Source organism: Aethalodelphis obliquidens, unplaced genomic scaffold (genome assembly GCF_003676395.1).
Source record: "Aethalodelphis obliquidens isolate GAN/ISIS:26980383/991018 unplaced genomic scaffold, ASM367639v1 scaffold20, whole genome shotgun sequence".
In the NCBI taxonomy this organism is placed as follows: Eukaryota; Metazoa; Chordata; class Mammalia; order Artiodactyla; family Delphinidae; genus Aethalodelphis; species Aethalodelphis obliquidens.
The window spans coordinates 16,940,976-16,959,863 of NW_020837964.1; the positions used below are offsets into that span (position 1 = coordinate 16,940,976).

At 45.3% G+C, this 18,888-nt stretch overlaps 1 protein-coding gene across 3 annotated transcripts in view; it reads right to left on the reverse strand.

The window, feature by feature from the left end:
- Positions 1-18,888, reverse strand: part of WWP2 (WW domain containing E3 ubiquitin protein ligase 2) — a 145,721-nt gene that overhangs the window by 67,209 nt on the left and 59,624 nt on the right. For all 3 annotated transcript variants that reach the window (XM_027119422.1, XM_027119423.1, XM_027119424.1), the window contains exon 6: positions 17,592-17,688. In XM_027119422.1, coding sequence (XP_026975223.1) covers positions 17,592-17,688 — 97 coding nt within the window. The remainder of the gene's footprint in view (positions 1-17,591; positions 17,689-18,888) is intronic.

Below are 18,888 nucleotides of genomic sequence, written 5' to 3' on the forward strand. Positions count from 1 at the left end.
AAAAAAAAAAAAAAAAAAAAAAAAAAAACAGCTCATCACGTGAGAAAAAATTAAAGTTTTAAAAGGCAGGTAACTTGGGACTTCCCTGGTGGTCCAGTGGTTAAGAATCCGCCTTCCAATGCAGGGGACAAGGGTTCGATCCCTGGTCGGGGAACTAAGATCCCACGTGCCGTGGGGCAACTAAGCCTGTGCGCCACAACTAGAGAGCCCATGCGCCGCAACTACTGAACCCACACGCTCTGGAGCCCACGCACCACAACTAGAGAGAAACCCATATGAGGCAATGAAGAGCCTGTGCACCACAATGAAAGATCCTGCGTGCCGCAGCTAAGACCCGACACAGCCATAAATAAATAAATATATAAATTTTTTTAAAGGCATGTAACTTATGGTATGAGGATAGCCCCCTCCCAAAAATAAAACACCCAGAAAACAAGAACCTTGATGGGAATGTGATTCAGGTAATACTCAGGACTCTACAAACACTCTGTATTAATAAATATAGGGATTCTTCAAAGCCTGGGGACACATCTCTCCCAAATGTCAAGAATTCGTGGCTGGGCTTCCCTGGTGGCACAGTGGTTGACAGTCCGCCTGCCGATGCAGGGGACACGGGTTCATGCCGCAGTCCGGGAAGATCCCACATGCCGCGGAGTGGCTGGGCCCGTGAGCCATGGCCGCTGAGCCTGCGCGTCCGGAGCCTGTGCTCCGCAACGGGAGAGGCCACAACAGTGAGAGGCCCGCGTACCGCAAAAAAAGAATTCATGGCTGACCGGATACCGGGTGCCAAGCATACTTTTCTATCTTGGTAAAAGAGGCCCAGGATACTAAAGGGAGGTTCTTTGACCTCAGAATTCAGGCCCATTAGCTCAGCAAAAGAGAAGTTTCAGGGTAGAACTACTGATGGTGGGGTTTTCCTCCATTTAAATTAAAAAAAAAACAAAAAACAGATACAGAAGTTAAAAATTGTCTAATAATCTTTTTTTCTACATCTTTATTAGAGTATAATTGCTTTACAATGGTGTGTTAGTTTCTGCTTTATAACAAAGTGAATCAGTTATACATATACATATGTTCCCATAGCCTAATAATCTTAAAACTCTTCTCACACTCCAATCCAGGGAATCGATTTTTGCCTGGATGACTAGAACCAAGAGGGCGGCCCCTCCTCCAAGTCCTCTTAACTGGGCATTGTCTTTTAATAGCAGCATGGAAACAAAACTGAGTGAGGCTGGGCTGGTTTCCAGTAAAAGAACCAGAAAAAGAAAAAAGAAAAAAACAAAAAAAAACACCAGCCACTTAAAATAGAAGCATGGAGGGAAAAAAATGGGAAGTGGTGATGGGAAAAGAAACATTTTCCACCATTCAGAGAGGCGTCACTAAGCAAACCTGCTCCCACCTACAGCCGCCTCAATTCTTCCTTCTCATTCAAATGTGGAGGGGGGGCGGGGGGAGGGGGAGGGGGATAAAAAGGAGAGGTGAAAAGGGAAAGGCGCAATTAGAGTTAAAAATGGGGCCATCCGAGTCATTCCAAGGGTAATTTATGGCTCCACTCCACACCCTACCTCTAGCTGCCAGCCTCAGAAACGACAGGAAAGGTAAAAATAAAACTGCTGCAAGTCCATTCTACGTGACAGAAAGACAAGTGATTTACTTTTGCCCAACCTGGAATATAGAGCAAGCTTCTCAATGGTGGCAGCTTCCTGAGACTAAAAAAAATCATTTTAAGAGAGAAAATACAATAAATTTTGACTCACCTCATCTCATCCCAGGTTGCATGTTGGGCTTCACTAAAAAGAACACTCAAACGCCCTCCCAAACTTGACCGAGAGATGAAGTCCAGGGGAAGCGGTCACTGTCTCGTTCCACCCCACCCCCGCTCGGGGCAGGAGGGGATGATCTGAGGTTCCTTGCACACAGAGGGCAGTCCCTGACTTATTTGTCCCATGTCCTGAGATGGTACAAGGGCATGGGATGCTCTAGCAGCTCAGGAGATGAGCGTGGTGGACCATCTGCCTCCACTGACATGCAGGAGGAAGCTGCACAGGGCTGACCCTGAATACGGAGCTCCAGCTTCTGCTACAGGTGGGCCAGAAAAGTATCTCCACCTTCTTCCTCCCGGCATCACATCTTGTTTGAACTGGCCCAGCCCAGAGTGTCCCTGTGCTACAGCCCCAGACCTGAAAGAGCCACAGGGGGCCCTGCGGAACCAGGGATGACAGTATACGGGGCGTTATTTCTAAGTGTTCTGACAACGAATCGCAAAGGCAGGGATTCAGCAGGAGGGAGGTAAGCTCCTAAAAGAATATGTTCAACGGACATTCCTCCAAACCTCCCTCTAAACTCCTCCCAAGGAAAATTCAGAGCCTTTGCAGATCTACTCGCCTGGCATCCTCTTCTCTGGACTCTTCACCCAGTTGGCTTCTCATCCAAATCTTAGTCTAAATGTCCCTCACCTCCCAGCCTGCACTAAACTCCCTTTAATTCTTTTCACACAGCATTCTAAACTTTTCCCTTATGGCACTTCCATTTGTGATTATATGTTTATCTGTTTAATGTCTGACTTCAACGAGGCCCATGAGGGTAGGACCTTGTCTGTTTTGTGTACCTTTGTATAACCAGCACCTAGAATGCGCTTGGCCCCAGAGTAGGCATATAAAAACATTTGCTGAATGAATAAAAGAAGCAAGCTCTCAAGCACAAAAGCACTCTTGGGCCTGTAATCTCTAATACTTCCCATGGTTGTGGCAACCAGTCCTCACCTCCCCATCTCCCTCCACCCTTTTAAAGAATGGAATCCGTGCTAAGAGATGGAATCCACAATCTACCAGGTATTGAGAAGTGTCAGAGCTAGTGTCTTCCAGAAAGGTTAGCCCTGAACATCATGTAAAAACATTCTCTAGGGCTTCCCTGCTGGCGCAGTGGTGGAGAGTCCGCCTGCCGATGCAGGGGACACGGGTTCGTGCCCCGGTTCGGGAAGATCCCGCATGCGGTGGAGAGGCTGGGCCCGTGAGCCATGGCCGCTGGGCCTGCGCGTCCGGAGTCTGTGCTATGGGAGAGGCCACAACAGTGAGAGGCCCGTGTACCGCAAAAAAAAAAAAAAACATTCTCTAGCATCAGGGTCTACAGATAAAAATCATTTCATTAGACTCATTACTAAAATTGCAAGACAATCTTCAAATCCAACCAAATTTTATTTTTCATGGTTTTTTTTTGTTCTAGCTATAATTTTCAAGTGCTTTCCAACAGGTGAAGACTAGGCAAGTGATTAAATATGGGATTTAAGAAAGATACCTTCTGTGGTCGGCAGAATTTCTAAAATGCCCCTCCTCCCAAAGACACCCCACCCTAATGCCTAAAACTAGGGAATATGATGATATATCACACCCTTGATTATGTTATTATATGGCACATGATATTACCATAATAATATATGATAATATTATGATATTATATGGCACAGCTGACCTTAAGAAAGGGACATGAGGGAATTCCCTGGTAGTCCAGTGGTTAGGACTCGGCACTTTCACTGCTGGGGCCCAGGTTCAATCTCCGGTCGGGACTGCCATGCTGTGTGGCCAAATAAAAAATAATAAATGTATTTAAAAATAAGAAAGAAAGGGATATCATGCAGATGGGTCCAATCTAATGACATAATCTAAAAGCAGAACACTTTCTCCAGCAGTTGTCAAAAGTGGAGGGCAGAAGAGAAAATCAGACGGATTCAAAGCATGAGGGAAATCTGACACACCCTTGCCAGCTTGATGATGAGTGGGGTGGGGGGGGTACATATGAGAAGAAGTGTGGATGGCCTTAATAAGGAGCTGAGTAAGACCTAACTGAGAGCCAGCGAGGAAATGGGAACTCAGTCCTACAATGACTCAGTCAATGGCTCGAATCAGCTTTGAAGCAAATTCTTCCTTAGTTTCCAGATAAGCATGCAGCCCTGCTGACACCTTGATTTTGGCCTTGTGAGACCCTAAGGAGACCAGTCAGCCAGCTATGGTGTCCTCGTCTTCTGACCTACAGAACTGTGAGCTCACAAATGATGCTGTTCTAAGCCCTAAATTCGTGGTCATTTGTTACACAGCAGTTGAAAACTAATAGATCCTCTCAGCACAAATAAACGTCAGTTTCCACAGAAGAAGATACTAATTTTCAAATATACGGCTAGGTAATTCTTGCTGAGCACCCCACCTCACTCTGTTAGAAGGCCTTATACAGAGATGGAGATGCCCTATGGAATCAGTGCTCATCTCATAGGGACGCATTTCCACGATCCAAATGTCCTTTATGAGACACGCATTCCTCACATTCAACCATCACTTGGGGATTTGAACAGCTATATATATGTGGGACATTACTGTTCTCAGAGGGTAAGTAAGTAACTCTCTTTCCTGGTAGAGTTCAGGCACATGGACTTCACACATTCTTTTTCCAAGCAAGACGTATTTATGTGTCAACTTATCTCTGATTCCAACGTTAACCTTAAAAGTTGCAAGGATTTGAGTAGAACAGTCCATGTAAAGGGTTCAAAGTGGAAATATCAATCATGAAGAAAAAAACAGGAGGAACAGGAGGGACAGAGCAGGCAGTGGGAACCCACCACATTCTTGGTGGTCTGGCTAAGCCTTGGAAAGCACAAGGCCGTCCTGATAAAAAGTCTCCCCTGTAACCTGTGCCCCTGAAACCGCCACTTCTCAGGGAGTCAGGGTGCCAAGGAATGTAAACCAGTAGGAAGACCCACCCCAAAGTCCTGGCAAGTGAGAAGCAGGAACACAAGACTCTTTCAACTCAACAAGGATTTATTGAGCTGCTGCTACGTGCGGCAAAGCACTATTCTAGGCCCTGGTAGGGACACAAAGATGCATAAGGTCCAGATGACTTTGGCTGAGAACTCAGCACCACTCCCCCTGTACCGCTCCCCACCTCCAAAAGAAGGAGTGCTGTAGATGGAAGAGGAAAACCTAACTCCTCAGGAGTCCCCAGTTCACCATTCTTTTCTAAGTGTAAAGCAAAATTGTATGATGTGATTTAAAATAAAGCTTTTTGCTTACCTTTTTTAAGGTAAAATTTTAAAGAAAAAGAACCATGTCCTCATCTCCCCTTCTCCTTCACAAAATAACAATTATTCATACCATCTCCTATTCTAGACTTTCGCTAATCTCATGTTAAAAAGTGTTGTTGTTTTCTCATTTTAAAGTTGTACCTTCAAAGGCCATTTATAAGCACACAAAATAGACCCAACACGTAGATGTGCCATAAAAGTCCAAGTAAAGTCCAAGTCCAAACAGAAAATCTTCAGACAGGGAGCCTGGGTAGAAATTCTTGTTCTCTTTACACTGTTAGGTGCAGAATTTCACACTCCATTATCAAATAATCAGTGAGCCAAAGATACCTTCAACTCATCAAGACAAAGAAAAGGCAGGCCAAACACAAAGTTAGCTTAGCAAAGGGAAACAAGGAAGGCAGGACAGATAGCAATTAAAAGGCAAGAAGATAAAAAGATAGCATCTTTGGAGAAAACTCCAAAGATCTCGAGAATCACAAGAAACATAAATGGACTAACCGTGAGAGCTTAAAGATAAAAGGTATCATATTGGTTTGGGGTTTTTTTCAACCTTTTTTTTTTTTTTTTTTTGCGGTACGCGGGCCTCTCACTGTTGTGGTCTCTCCCGTGTGGAGCACAGGCTCCGGACGCGCAGGCTCAGCGGCCATGGCTCACGGGCCCAACCGCTCCGCGGCATGTGGGATCTTCCCGGACCGGGGCACGAACCCGTGTCCCCTGCATCGGCAGGCGGACTCTCAACCACTGCGCCACCAGGGAAGCCCTCAACCTTTTTTTTTTAATTTAAATATAGTTGTCATATAAATTACATTAGTTTCAGGTATACGACATAGTGGTTCAACATTTATATACATTCCGAATTGATCACCACAATGTCTAGTTACCATCTGTTACCATACAAAGTGATTACAATATTATTGACTACATTCCCGACATCGTACATACGTCACCATGATTTATTTATTTTATAACTGAAAGCCTGCATCTCTTAATCCTCTTCACCTATTTCTCCCAACCTCCCACGCACCTCATACTATTTGTTAAAAATCCCATTAAATGCTGTTGCAAGCAACACCATCTAATATATAAGCATCCAAAAGGCTGAAACTAAATGTGTAGGGGAAAATATGCTGAGAAAACACAAAACAAAGGTCAGCTGGGGAAGCTATGTTAATGTCAAACCAAACAGATTTTTTTTTTTTTTTTTTTTGCGGTATGCGGGCCTCTCACTGTTGTGGCCCCTCCCATTGCGGAGCACAGGCTCCGGACGCGCAGGCTCAGCGGCCGTGGCTCACGGGCCCAGCCACTCCGTGGCATGTGGGATCTTCCTGGACCGGGGCACAAACCCGCGTCCCCTGCATCGGCAGGCGGACTCTCAACCACTGTGCCACCAGGGAAGTCCCCCAAACAGATTTTTTAAATGATTTTTAAAATTCAGGCATATTTATTAATACATATAGTCAAATTCACCCTTTTTAAGGGTGCAGTTCAGTGAGTTTAAACAAATGCATACAATCGTGTTACCACCACCACAGTGAAGACATAAAACATTTCCATAGCCCCCCAAAACTTCTTGGTGCCCTTGGCAGTCAATCCCCCCCTCAATTCCCAACAACTGCTGACTGATTTCTGTCCCAATAACTGTGCCTTTTCCAGTATGTTATGTAAATGGAGTCACATAGAATGTAGCTTTTTGTGTCTGGCTTCTTGCAGTTAGCATAACGCTTCTGAGAATCACCCATGTTGTTGTAGGCTGTTCCTTTTTACTGCTCAGAGCAAATAAATTTTAAGAGAAAAAACTCTAGAAAAAGAGAAGATCGTGAGATAAGGATAAAAGGTTCAATTCGCCCACAAGACGTACTTCAAATTTGTATTGTGGACAAAATAACCTTGAAATACATAACGCAGAAATTCATGGGAATTCCCTGGTGGCACAGTGGTTAAGAATCCGCCTGCCAATGCAGAGGACACAGGTTCGAGCCCTGGTCTGGGAAGACACCACATGCCGCGGAGCAACTAAACCTGTGCGCCACAACTACTGAAGCCCGTGTGCCCAGAGCCCAACAAAAGAGAAGCCACCGCAATGAGAAGCCTGCGCACCGCAACAAAGAGTAGCCCCTGCTCACTGCAACTAGAGAAAGCCCGTGCCCAGCAATGAAGACCCAACGCAGCCGTAAATAAATACATTTATTTTTTAAAAAAGGAAAGAAATTCATGGATATAATCTGGCCCTACCTGTTACTGCTGTCACCTCCTATTTTCCCTTCACTCCCTCCACTCCAGCCAGACTGGCCTCCTTCAACTCCAAAGGCACGCTCCCAGCTCGGTTCCTTTGCAAGAGCCATTGCTCTGCCCAACATTCTTCCCTGAGATAGCCTCATGGATAACTCTCTCACCTTCTTCAAATCTTTGCTTATAGGTCACCTTCTTAATGATACCTCTCTTTTTGTTTGTTTTTTGTGGTATGTGGACCTCTCACTGCTGTGGCCTCTCCCGTTGCAGAGCACAGGCTCTGGACACACAAGCTCAGCGGCCATGGCTCACGGACCTAGCCGCTCCACGGCATGTGGGATCTTCCCGGACCGGGGCACGAACCCCTGTCCCCTGTATCGGCAGGCGGACTCTCAACCACTGCGCCACCAGGGAAGCCCTAATGATACCTCTCTTGACTGCATTATATAATTGTGCATCCTGCTATTGTGTAATACATTTATATATATATATTTTCACGTGGATCAAATTTGTTTTTTAAATAATGAAGATCAATAAAACCAGAAAAAAGAGGAACACTCTGGGATTCCACACTACTATAGATGCCAAGGCAGGCAACTTTTCCAGAAAGGACGAGTCCACAAGGTGAAACCTGCAGACAAGTCAGCTGGCCTTTTGTGGCTGTAATTTTGGCAGAATGATAGAGGCGGATGCTAGAATGAAGCAAACTAATACACAAATAGAGATAAGGATGGGAGACCCATAGAATATTAAGACTAATATCTTCACTATATTTTCAGTAAGTTATGGGTACATAACAACTTCAGGAACCCCTGTGGCATGTAGAGCGTAAAGCAATATAAATTCCGTGCTTCAGTTCTGTGACTATTTTTACCTAACGCAAAATGAAAAAGCTAAATATAGAATTGTTCCAGTGTTTGAAAGGAGTCGTTCTATTTAGGTTATGGAGCATGCCATCATAAAGACAGTCACTAAACCAAACCCCAAATCTCCACTTCCACAGACCTTGGCACTTTCAAAAGGAGCCATCCAGTGCCAACAGAATCCTAAAGGAAAAGTCTAACCTCACCTCACCAAACCACAACCACAAACACCATGGCTTCAGCAACCCTTTCCCCCACCATCCACATCTGTCCAAAGCATTTGCAGTCAGTTCTATTCCAATCTTTGATCATCCCATACCCAAACTGCTCAAGCTCCCATGACCAAAAAATTCTTTCTCTGAGATGCATACTCTTTTTATTGGTTTCTCTCTAAACTCTTTCCCTTTCAATCACAATTTTCTGGGACTGAGAAGTGCTAAAATCCAGACACAGATCTAGTTAAAATACAATAGAAATTTCACCCCGTCCCCTAAATCGTGGAGACACTTATATTGGCCCCGTTGTTCACTATCAGGAATACACTTTGATGTGCTCTAGATCTCCTAAGTTTGTTTTGCTCTGCATTCCTCCTCCTATGGATACGCTTTTAGAGGAATGACTCCGTCCCAGGTCCACAGAGCCTGCTAAGCACGAATCACAACCGTCATGGGGGATGCCACCTTAAAGTGACAGCTTCATAAGCTGCTCCCCTCCTGCATTTCTTATTTCCATGAATGGCGTCTCAATCCAAGAGCCTGGGAGTCCCCTATATGCCTCCTCATCCTCCACCCTGTCTCACTAGTGAGTCACCCAGTCCTGCTCAATGATTACACCTCCTATAGGTCTTTCTCCTATTTCCTCCCTAATCTGCCACCACCCACAGCTAGTCATCCACTCCTATCTCACCAGTTCCCACAGCAGTCCTCTTATTGGTCCCTGAGTCTAGCCTCAACCTCCACTGTGTCAGACATTCCTACCTTCTTCTATTCCACATGTGTCCCTTGTCCTGTCCCCTCACTGCACGAGCTAGAAAACTCTCAGACTACCATGCCCCTAGGTTCCGGAAGTGATTTAGGTTGCACCAATGAGAAGCTCTTGCAGGAGATTTGGAAAGCAGAAGAAAGGGAGAGACCACTCTTCTGGTGGTGGTGATGGCTGTCAGTAGTTCCAGCAGTCTCCCTGCTTCACTGCCTGGACACCACTTCATGCACATGCAGTGGTTGGAGGGGCAGAAGTTTCCTGACATCTGTCTGGATTGCCACCACAGGACTATGACCTTGAAACCAAGGATGGGGAGGGCCTCATTTCTCCTCCAGCCCACCCAGTGACTTTTGTAAATACCTAATTCCCCATATTAAATCCCTTTCTGCTCAAAATACCTAGAGTGGTTTCTGTTTCCGGCAATGAACCCTAACTGATACAACTTCAAATTCATCCAGCAGATACTTACCTGAATAATTTACCACAGAAATAACACAACATGCCCTTGCTCAGAACTCAGTGGTTTCCTATCTCCAAAGAATAAAATCTGAAGTCCTCAGCAAAGCATAACCCTTTGTGAACTGGTCTCACCTTCTTACCATCTCCCACAGCGGGATCAGCATTCTGTAAAGGGCCAGACAGTGAATATCTTAGGCTTTGCAGACCATATGGTCTCTGTCACACCTATTTAACTCTGCCATTGTAGCGTGAAAGTAGCCATAGATAATATGTAAATGAATGAGTATAGCTGTATTCAAATAAAATTTTATTTACAAAAAGAGGTGGTCAAGAGAATAAGAAGACAAGACATAGACTGGAAGAAAATATTTGCAAAAGACATATCTGATAAAGGACTGTTATCAGAACTCTTAAAACGCAACAATAAAGAAAGGAAAAACCTGATTTAAAAAATGGGCAAAAGACCTGAACAGACACCTCACCAAAGAAGATATACAGATGGCAAATAAGTATTTGAAAACCTGCTCTACCGCGTACATCATCAGGTAAATGCAAATGAGATACCACTACATGCCTATTAGAATGGCCAAAATCTGGAACACTGACAGCACCAAATGCTGGTGAGGATGCAGAGCAACAGGAATTCTCATTCATTGCTGGTAGGGGTGTAAAATGGTACAGCCATTTTGGAAGACAGCTTGGCAATTTCTTACACTCTTACACTCTTACCATACAACCTAGCAATTGCTCTCCTTGGTATTATCCAAAGGAGTTGAAAACACATCCACAGACAAACCTGCACAGGGATGTTTACAGCAGCTTTATTCATAACTGTCAAAACTCAGAAGCAACCAAGATTTCCTGTAGGTGAATGAACAAACCATGGTACATCCAGATAATGGAATTTTATTCAGTGCTAAAAAACAAATGAACTATCAAGCCATGAAAAGACATGGAGGAACCTCAAATGCACATTACTAAGTGAAAGGAGACAATCTGAGCTACAAACTTTATGATTCCAATTATATGACATTCTAGAAAAAGGCAAAACTATGTAGACAGTAAAAGGATCAGTAGTTGCCAGGAATTAATAGGGAGGAAGGTATGAATAGGCAAAACACAGGAGATTTTTAGAGCCCCGAAAGTATTCTGCATAATACTACAATGGTGCATGCAAGTCACTATACATTTGTCAAAACTCACAAAGTGTACAACAGCAAGAATGAACCCTAATATAAACTATGGACGTTGGGGGGTAAAGTCCCTCATTATCATTTGGGATAATGATGTGTCAATGCAGGTTCAGCGATTGTAACAAAATGTACCACTCTAGTGTGGGATGCTGATAGCAGGGGAGGCTGTGTGTAAGTGGGGCAGGGGGTATATGGGAAATCTCTGTACCTCATACTCAGTTTTGCTATGAACCTAACACTGCTCTAAACAAACAAACAAACAGGTGGCAGCCTGGATGTGACCTGCAAACAATGGTTTGCTTCAGCTATCATCCTGAATATCTATGTGTCCACGTTACCAAATGACTAATATGTCCTCGAATATGCCAAGTTCTCTTTTTCTCCATTGCATTTTCCCACACTGCTCCCTCAGCCTGAGTGACTTCCCTTACCCCCACTTCAATGGTCTGCAAACTCCTTAAAAGTACAGCTCAAATGTGTGAGGTTTTCCCCTAAACCCCACCAGGTGGATTTAGGTAAACTTTCCACTGCCTTCACTCACCATCACTATGGGGTCCATTGCACTAAACTAGAATTCTCACCTGTGACTCTGTCTCCTACTGGGTGCCAGTCCTCGATGTCAGGGGCTGTGGCTTTTCTTTTTTTTTTTTTTCGGCTTTTCATCTTTTTATCATCACAACCTAGCTCACAGCCTGGCACTCATGTCTGTGGAACAAATATTGCCTCCAATTGCAGATACTTCGGATACTTGCCTTACTTTCTGGCACATACCACACCTCTCTGGGCTCAGAAGAGATGCCCAGTAAAGACCAATGAAATAAATGGATCTGAATAAATAAACGTATAATAGGGAATTCCCTGGAGGTCCAGTGGTTAGGACTCTGTGCTTCCACTGCCGGGGGCCTGGTCGGGGAACTAAGATCCCACAAGCCTCGCAGCATGGCCAAAAGCAAACAAAAAAAATGTACAATAATGTATAATGCATAATTTTAATTAGTGCAGATTTAATAAATAATAATTGATTAATAAATTAATAATTAATTAATGTATAAATTAATGTGTAATTAATCTCCAGGATGACTTTTCGATGTCTGCCTTTGAGAACGCAGTGGGGCTCCTGTCCACAGTCTCAATCCTATTCCTTATACACCACCTGCTCAGAAGAGAGCCCTGAAAGCTCCTTGTGTGCAGGGACCGGATCTTAGCTATCAATGGACGAGTAAATGAAGTACACGTATTCCTTTTCTTACTCCTTTCTCATCCCCAGTAATCGTAGTGAGGCTAGAGCTAGATTTTAAGTAAAAGCTATTGGATGGGAGGCCTGAACTGTAAAGATGCTGGGTTCAGTGTCATGCTGACAGGGTGACATCGCCACATGACTACAGTTCCAAATCAATTAGCCTTTAGTCATCTCAGTGGAAGGACAGGTGAAAGTGGCCAACAATGACAGAGTGCCTGAAGGCTCAGTTCCTATCCACCCCTCGTTACCCCATTAGTTTTGCTTCCCAGGACTCCCAGCAGTGTTCCCAGCAGTCTCAGGCCCCGTTAAGTTTATTTTTCTTTCCTTTCTGGGCTAGGCTGTCTGCAGACACAGCTGATGAGCTATTTAGAGCTCACCAGAGACCTTGCACCTTTCTATGCCGCCGAGATTACAGCTCTTTTACATCTCCAGAGGTCACTGATGCCAAGGCAAGGGAGTCAATAAATCGGATATGTTTTCATCAAAGCAGGATAAAAAGGGAGAGAGGAAAGGAGGCTGGATGAAAACTTATTACAGGAGGTTCTGAACTTTCACATGTAAAAGAATCGTGGGGGGTTTTGTTAAAATCTAGATTCCAACCAACACTGCCCAGTAGTGACAGTTGATGGAGGACGGAGGCCTGCAGCCCTTCACACCAAACACATGCACACACTCACGCACATTCACATATACTCTTACAATAAATATGTACATAATACATAATAAAGAAAAATTAATTATTTAAGCCCCTATGTCTAGATTCTTAACCAAGATCCCTTTCACAGTTTTCAGACCTATTAATGAAAAACTTTAGGAACCTAAAAGCAAGTTCAATGCATTCTTCCATTTGTTGGTACCGTTTCCCTGTGTGACGATGGAAAATCTACGGGGATTCTGGATGGAGGAGCTAGTTACTCAAGTCAGAAGAAATCTTAAGGCTATGCTTGGAGCAGCAGCAGTGCTCACGGGCCGTCCTATGGTTTCACCCATTAGGTGACATCACCTTAACTCCCTGGTTTCATGTAATAGCTGAGGAGTGGGGAAAAAAATCACAGGTGATGAAGAATCGGCAAACCACAGAGGGACTCCAACGCCCTGGCTTTTCTAACCTAGCGGTAGCTCTGAAGAAAGCTGCCGGTACCAGAGTGGATCCCCTTGCTGGGTTCTTTCCCCCTCCACGTCCACCACAGCACTAGCTCTTCTAGTTCACTAGTTAGCACCCTCACGTGTTAGCCCCTAAGACACTGTACTGAACCTTTGGACAGTGGACAAGTCTCTCTGCAAACCCACGCCCCCCCTCGCCTCGGTCTCTCCCTCTCCACATGCTCATCTCTCCTCTTTCTGAGCTTCCCGTGACACTCGCCATTTCATATACATCGTGTACGCCACGAAGACTGTGCGCTCACTGTGGAGAGCAGACACCATGTTTCTGGCAGGCCTCGTGCAAGGCGATGTGTGCACGACACTGCGCACACATGAGAACTGCAAAGCCTGAATTGACTTAGGCACGGTTCCCAAGCTGGCCCTCGTTCCAGCAAAATAAAATAAACACTGGGGGATTATTAAAGGGTGTGGTAGGCCCTCCCCGTGCCAACTAGCACACACTCTCCCAGGGGACTCCATAACACACTGGAATAAGGAACGCTGGCTGAGGACGCAGGGCAGGACGGCACACTCACAGACAGAGCCCTGGGTACACCACGTAATGGCCCCTGCTCCAAACACCAAAGGGCCTCCTGGGCCCCCAAGATTACTGCTGTTCTGACACATGATCTGGCAGTGACCAGCTTTCATCTGGAACCCTTTCCCAAGGCCCAAACTAAATTCTCCCACCTGAGATTTCTAAGTAACAGGAGCACAGCCAACAAGGCCAACGTGAAGCATCGCCTTAGAATCCCTGGCTCCACTGCTATAAAGATAAACTGGGCAGAAGAGAAATGAGTGGTCATTATCGAGCCTGGAGAATCCCTAAGTTCTGAAATCTGTCTACCTCGATGGCACACAACAATTTCTCCAACCTAACACCATCACTATACAGTTTACCTAGGCTGGTGGATGACAGTTTTTGTATTATGAAGAATACAGTGTAAACCAAAGAATATATTAAATATATAGTCAATTGAAAAAAGAATAATAAAAGGAACACCCAGGGCCAAGAAATAGCATCCCCCATACCCAGAAGCTTTCACTGTGCTTTTTCCTCATTAAGCCCACCAGTGACAACCATCTTCCTGAATTCAGGGTTAATTCGCATTCCCTTCCAATTTTTATAGTTTTACCACCTATGAAGGTATCCATAAAAAATACATGGTTTCAGTTTACATTTTTGAACTTCACATAAATGACATCATACTATATATTTTTTCTGTGATCTGCTGCTCTTGTTCAACATTATGTTTCTGAAATTCTACCACAGTGATGCAACTATCTTTCCTCCATTTTTGTTATGGGACGCCATTTCATTGTAGGACTAAACAACGATGTACAATATTAACTCTTTCTTTACTCAGCCAGACCCACCGACTGGATACTAACATGGTCTGTCTGCTAATAAATTTATGCCACCGGTGGCGATCCTGTGCTGGCTTCCATGTGGCAGCTCAGACGGCAAAACAACTAGAGATGTTTCACCTGATGATCCCTAAATAGTGAGAAAGATCCCAGTAAGAGACGGAGCTTTGAGGCCTTGTTTAGCAAGCACTTGGTAGCTTTGCTGGATGAGCTTGGGTAGATGAACCTTTAAGATAAAACTCTTACACGGTTCCAGTTCTATGGCTGTATAAAGCAGGGGAAGGAGAGGAAAAGGCTGCTTTCACATTGTAATCTTCACCTTCACGGGCACATCAGAGCACCTTTGATCATGGAGAACAGCACCCAAGTCCAAGAAAAACCTACCATTCAGACGGCGAAAGCTAAATATTTAGTCTGGGAGGCGGCAAGCAGAAGCCCGTCATTCTCTCTGCCACAGGAAACCAAGGACAGCGGAGGACTGTCCCTGAATCCTGAACGTTAGATTCACCACCCTCCTAACTACAGTCTCCTGGACAGGAATGCTTCAGTAATGCCGTGCTTCCCAGGTTTGGGTGTGGGGATGTGGGGCGCAAAAGACTGTCTCCAGATGCAATTCCTGGCCACCTTCACTGAGCGCTCCCAGTGTGCAAGGCCCTCAGACTGACAGAACTCATCTCAGTTAATTCCTACAATGACGCTGTGAGGCAGGCGATGTCCCCATTTCATGCCTGAAAAAACTGAGAGGCTGAGCATTTCAGTGACTTGTCCAATATTGTATAGCAAGTAAATGACAGGCCAGGATTCAATCTACAGCTGATTCCAGAGCCTCACACTCATCCAGCAGACTACTCTGCTACCCCGTGTGCACGGTGACCTTCGTAAATGCGGCAGCAGTGGGGAAAGGGGGTTCTTAAGGATGCAGAAGAGACTGCCTTTGGGCCATACATCCAAAAGTGTTTGCTGCTGAATGGCAGCAGGTTCCATGCGAACACACAATAAATACTTAGATGGAAGAGGCCTGTGAAAATTCAGAGGCCATGCATGGAAAATGCTGCAGTAGCTGGGCAGGCGGAGGAGGACTCCCACACGGCTTCAGCTACCTAGAAGGCAATTTGCCCACTAACAATTAACTAGCATTGAACGTCCGCCATGTGTTATGGGCAAAAATGCATCCCATTTTCTGTTGAAGTCTGCCTGTTGCTGTAACACTCAAGAATCCTCAACACATCAGCAAAGAAGCGCTATCCAGACATGTAAATTTCAAGACCTATCAACTAGAGAACTTCAGAGAGCAACAAATAGGTCAAGAACTTAAGTCCAAACGTTAAGAGCTGAACACTGCCCTCCAGCCCCAAATTAAGTGACATCAGTTGTGTTTGACACCAATTTTCCAAGTCAGCTAAAAGACTAAGATGGTAGTTACTAGCATCAGAGCTAAGGAGGCATCATTCTCAGAGTGAATGTCTGAGGTGTTCCTCTCCACCAGCTACTCACCATTGAAGAGATTTTCTTTTCTCTAGCTCTGGGCGCCAATCATGCCTTTGTTGATATAAGATTTGCCAGTTATATCGTTGGTCCTTACCCTGTGAGAGTCAACTACTTATCTCAACCTTCAAATCACTCTTCTCTGTGACTTGCTAGATGACTAGTCTTCATGGTATGAGGTAGTTAAGAGCTTTGCAGAGGCTTGGAGAAAAGATGACAGGCAAATAGCACCTCTGCTTCTAATGATGCTATAGACAAAAGATCCAAACATCCAACCCCCTCTTGTTCCTGACGCCTGCCAAGCACCAAGACCTCACAAACCCTCAAAACAACCAAATCCAGAGAGGCTGAAGGCTGTCCTCAGAGGGATCTTTCCAGATGTTGTGGGTATTGCCTAAATTTGCTTTGTTTCTTAAAGCATTATTCCCCCACCGCCCGGGATTTGTTTGGGAGGATTTTTACCAGTTATTCGCCTACTCTCTGCAGATACAAACTACATTCCATATGATTCTTTTCCTTAAAATTTCCTTAAAATGTCTGGGGATTTTGTACATTGTAATAAACAATAAAACAGGTTCCCGGGACTTCCCTGGTGGTGCATTGGTTAAGAATCTGCCTGCCAATTCAGGGGATATGGGTTCGAGCCCTGGTCCGGGAAGATCCCACGTGCCGCGGAGCAACTAAGCCCGTGTGCCACCACTACTGAGCCTGCGCTCTAGAGCCCGCGAGCCACAACTACTGAGTCCGTGTGCCACAACTACTGAAGCCCGTGCACCTAGAGCCCATGCTCGGCAACAAGAGAAGCCACCGCAATGAGAAGCCTGCGCACCTCAACGAAGAGTAGCCCCCGCTCGCCACAACTGGAGAAAGCCCATGCACACAGCAACGAAGACCCAACGCAGCCAAAAATAAATAAATAAATAAATTTATTTATTTATTTAAAAAAGCAGGTTCCCAACCTCCTCCCCATCTCTCAAATACACTTAAAATTATTCCTCTGCCTGGGAATTCAGTGACCGTGGAGAGGAGTTTGCACCATTAACACAGGTATAAGATGGGAATGTCGGTAAATAAAATTAAGTCATTTGGGATGTATATAACAAGTATAATACAGGTCAGACTCTGTGTGCAGGAGGTCTTAACCAACACTCCAAAGGGAATCATGGATCACCCCCCGCAAATAGAAATGTACAGACAGAAAATTTCACATACAAGGAACCACTGCTCTAAGCGTTCCTATGTGCATCCTGGAAGGATAACTGTGGCTACTGTACCTGATGCATAAAAAGCAGTCAAGCTCTGTTCAACAGTTCCTCTCAGCCAAATAACCCACTGAGTCAGTCCCAAGCTTTGTCAAGGCACCCCTGACCCTTCTGAGAATCCTGAGTTTTGTATTCCTCTCTGGGCCATCTTAACATACTTATAAGTCAGTTATAAGCTCCCTGGAAATTTCCAACAGTTTCTAACAAAAATTGTTCCTCGCCGCTTCCCAACATGTTTTCAAGAGCTCTAAGCAATTTCCAGGCTCCTCCTCATTCACAAGGAGGGAGGTGTCTTACCGGGATCTCCCACCAAAGCAGTTTGTGCTGGGGGGCTGGTGCCGGTTCTCTGGAGTGACAGTCGTCCCGCTGGATTCTCTCGAAGGCGGCTGTGAACCTGGAAAAGGGAACAATCGCACAAAAAAAAAGACAGAAACGTTGAGAAGCTCACACCTCTGTTTGAGATGTGGGTACAGGAACAGCGCTAAGTGCATGTTTTAAAGTTACCCACCCCAGGGGGACACCAACGGTCCAGCAAGCTGCAGCCTCCAGCATGACAAGGACAGGGACGGCTGGGTGAGGTCTGATCAGGGCTGCGGAACAGAGGGGCTCAAACCTGGGAAACAGCTCTTCCCAAGACCTTCAAGAATGTCTAAGGCACTTACAAGCGTGTTGCCTTATACGTTAAATGAACCACACCCTGTGAGACAGAGGATAGATGCTGGCCATGCAAAGTGGAAGCAAGGAATTGGGCATCTCTCCACATCGCAGCAACCAGAGAGCTTTTAAAAAGCCAAATCAGATTCTATCTAAATCAAATCATGATACTCTCCTGATTAAAAACCCCTCAACAGCTTTCTACTTCTTAGGTTGAGGTTCACAATCCTTACCAAGGTCTTCGAGGCTGTGTGACCTGACTGACCTCACCTCCCAGCACCTCCTTCTCGCTCCCCACGATCCAGCTGCCCTGGCTGCCTCTGTACCCGCTGCAGGCCACGTTCGCTCCCACCTCAGAGCCTCTGCATGTGAGACCCCTCCACCTCTTACTCAGCCGCCCCTACACCCCACACCCCCTGCCTTGGCCTGTCCAAACTCCTTATACTCCAGCAGGACTCAGTTTCCTCAGGGAAACCTTCCCTGGCCCCCCAATTTAGATGAGATTCCCCCTCAAGTAAAGGAATCTCATACCACCCAGTACTCTTCCTTCATAGATTTGTTCACAGTTACAGTTATATAATTATTTCTGTGTTTACTCATTTGATATCTAACATCCCCTGCCCCTGCCAAGTAGATCACAAGCTCTAGGGAGTAGAGACCGTGTGAATTTTGCCCCTGACGTCTGGCTAGCACCCGGTCCAAGAGCTAGTACACACCAGGTGCTCAACTGTGGATGTATGTGCTGAATGAGTGAATGATGCAGGTTTTTCTAGATGCACCAAAAGTACCCCAAGCACCATGGAGGTCAGTTGAGGGAGGATTCTCAGACGTCAAGGCCCATCCAATCACTGAGATTCCACTCAAATGCCCTTCAGATAGAATTCAAACCCCACCCCTTGAAGCTACAGAAAGCCTGCTTGGGGCCTGGAAGGTGCCGTAG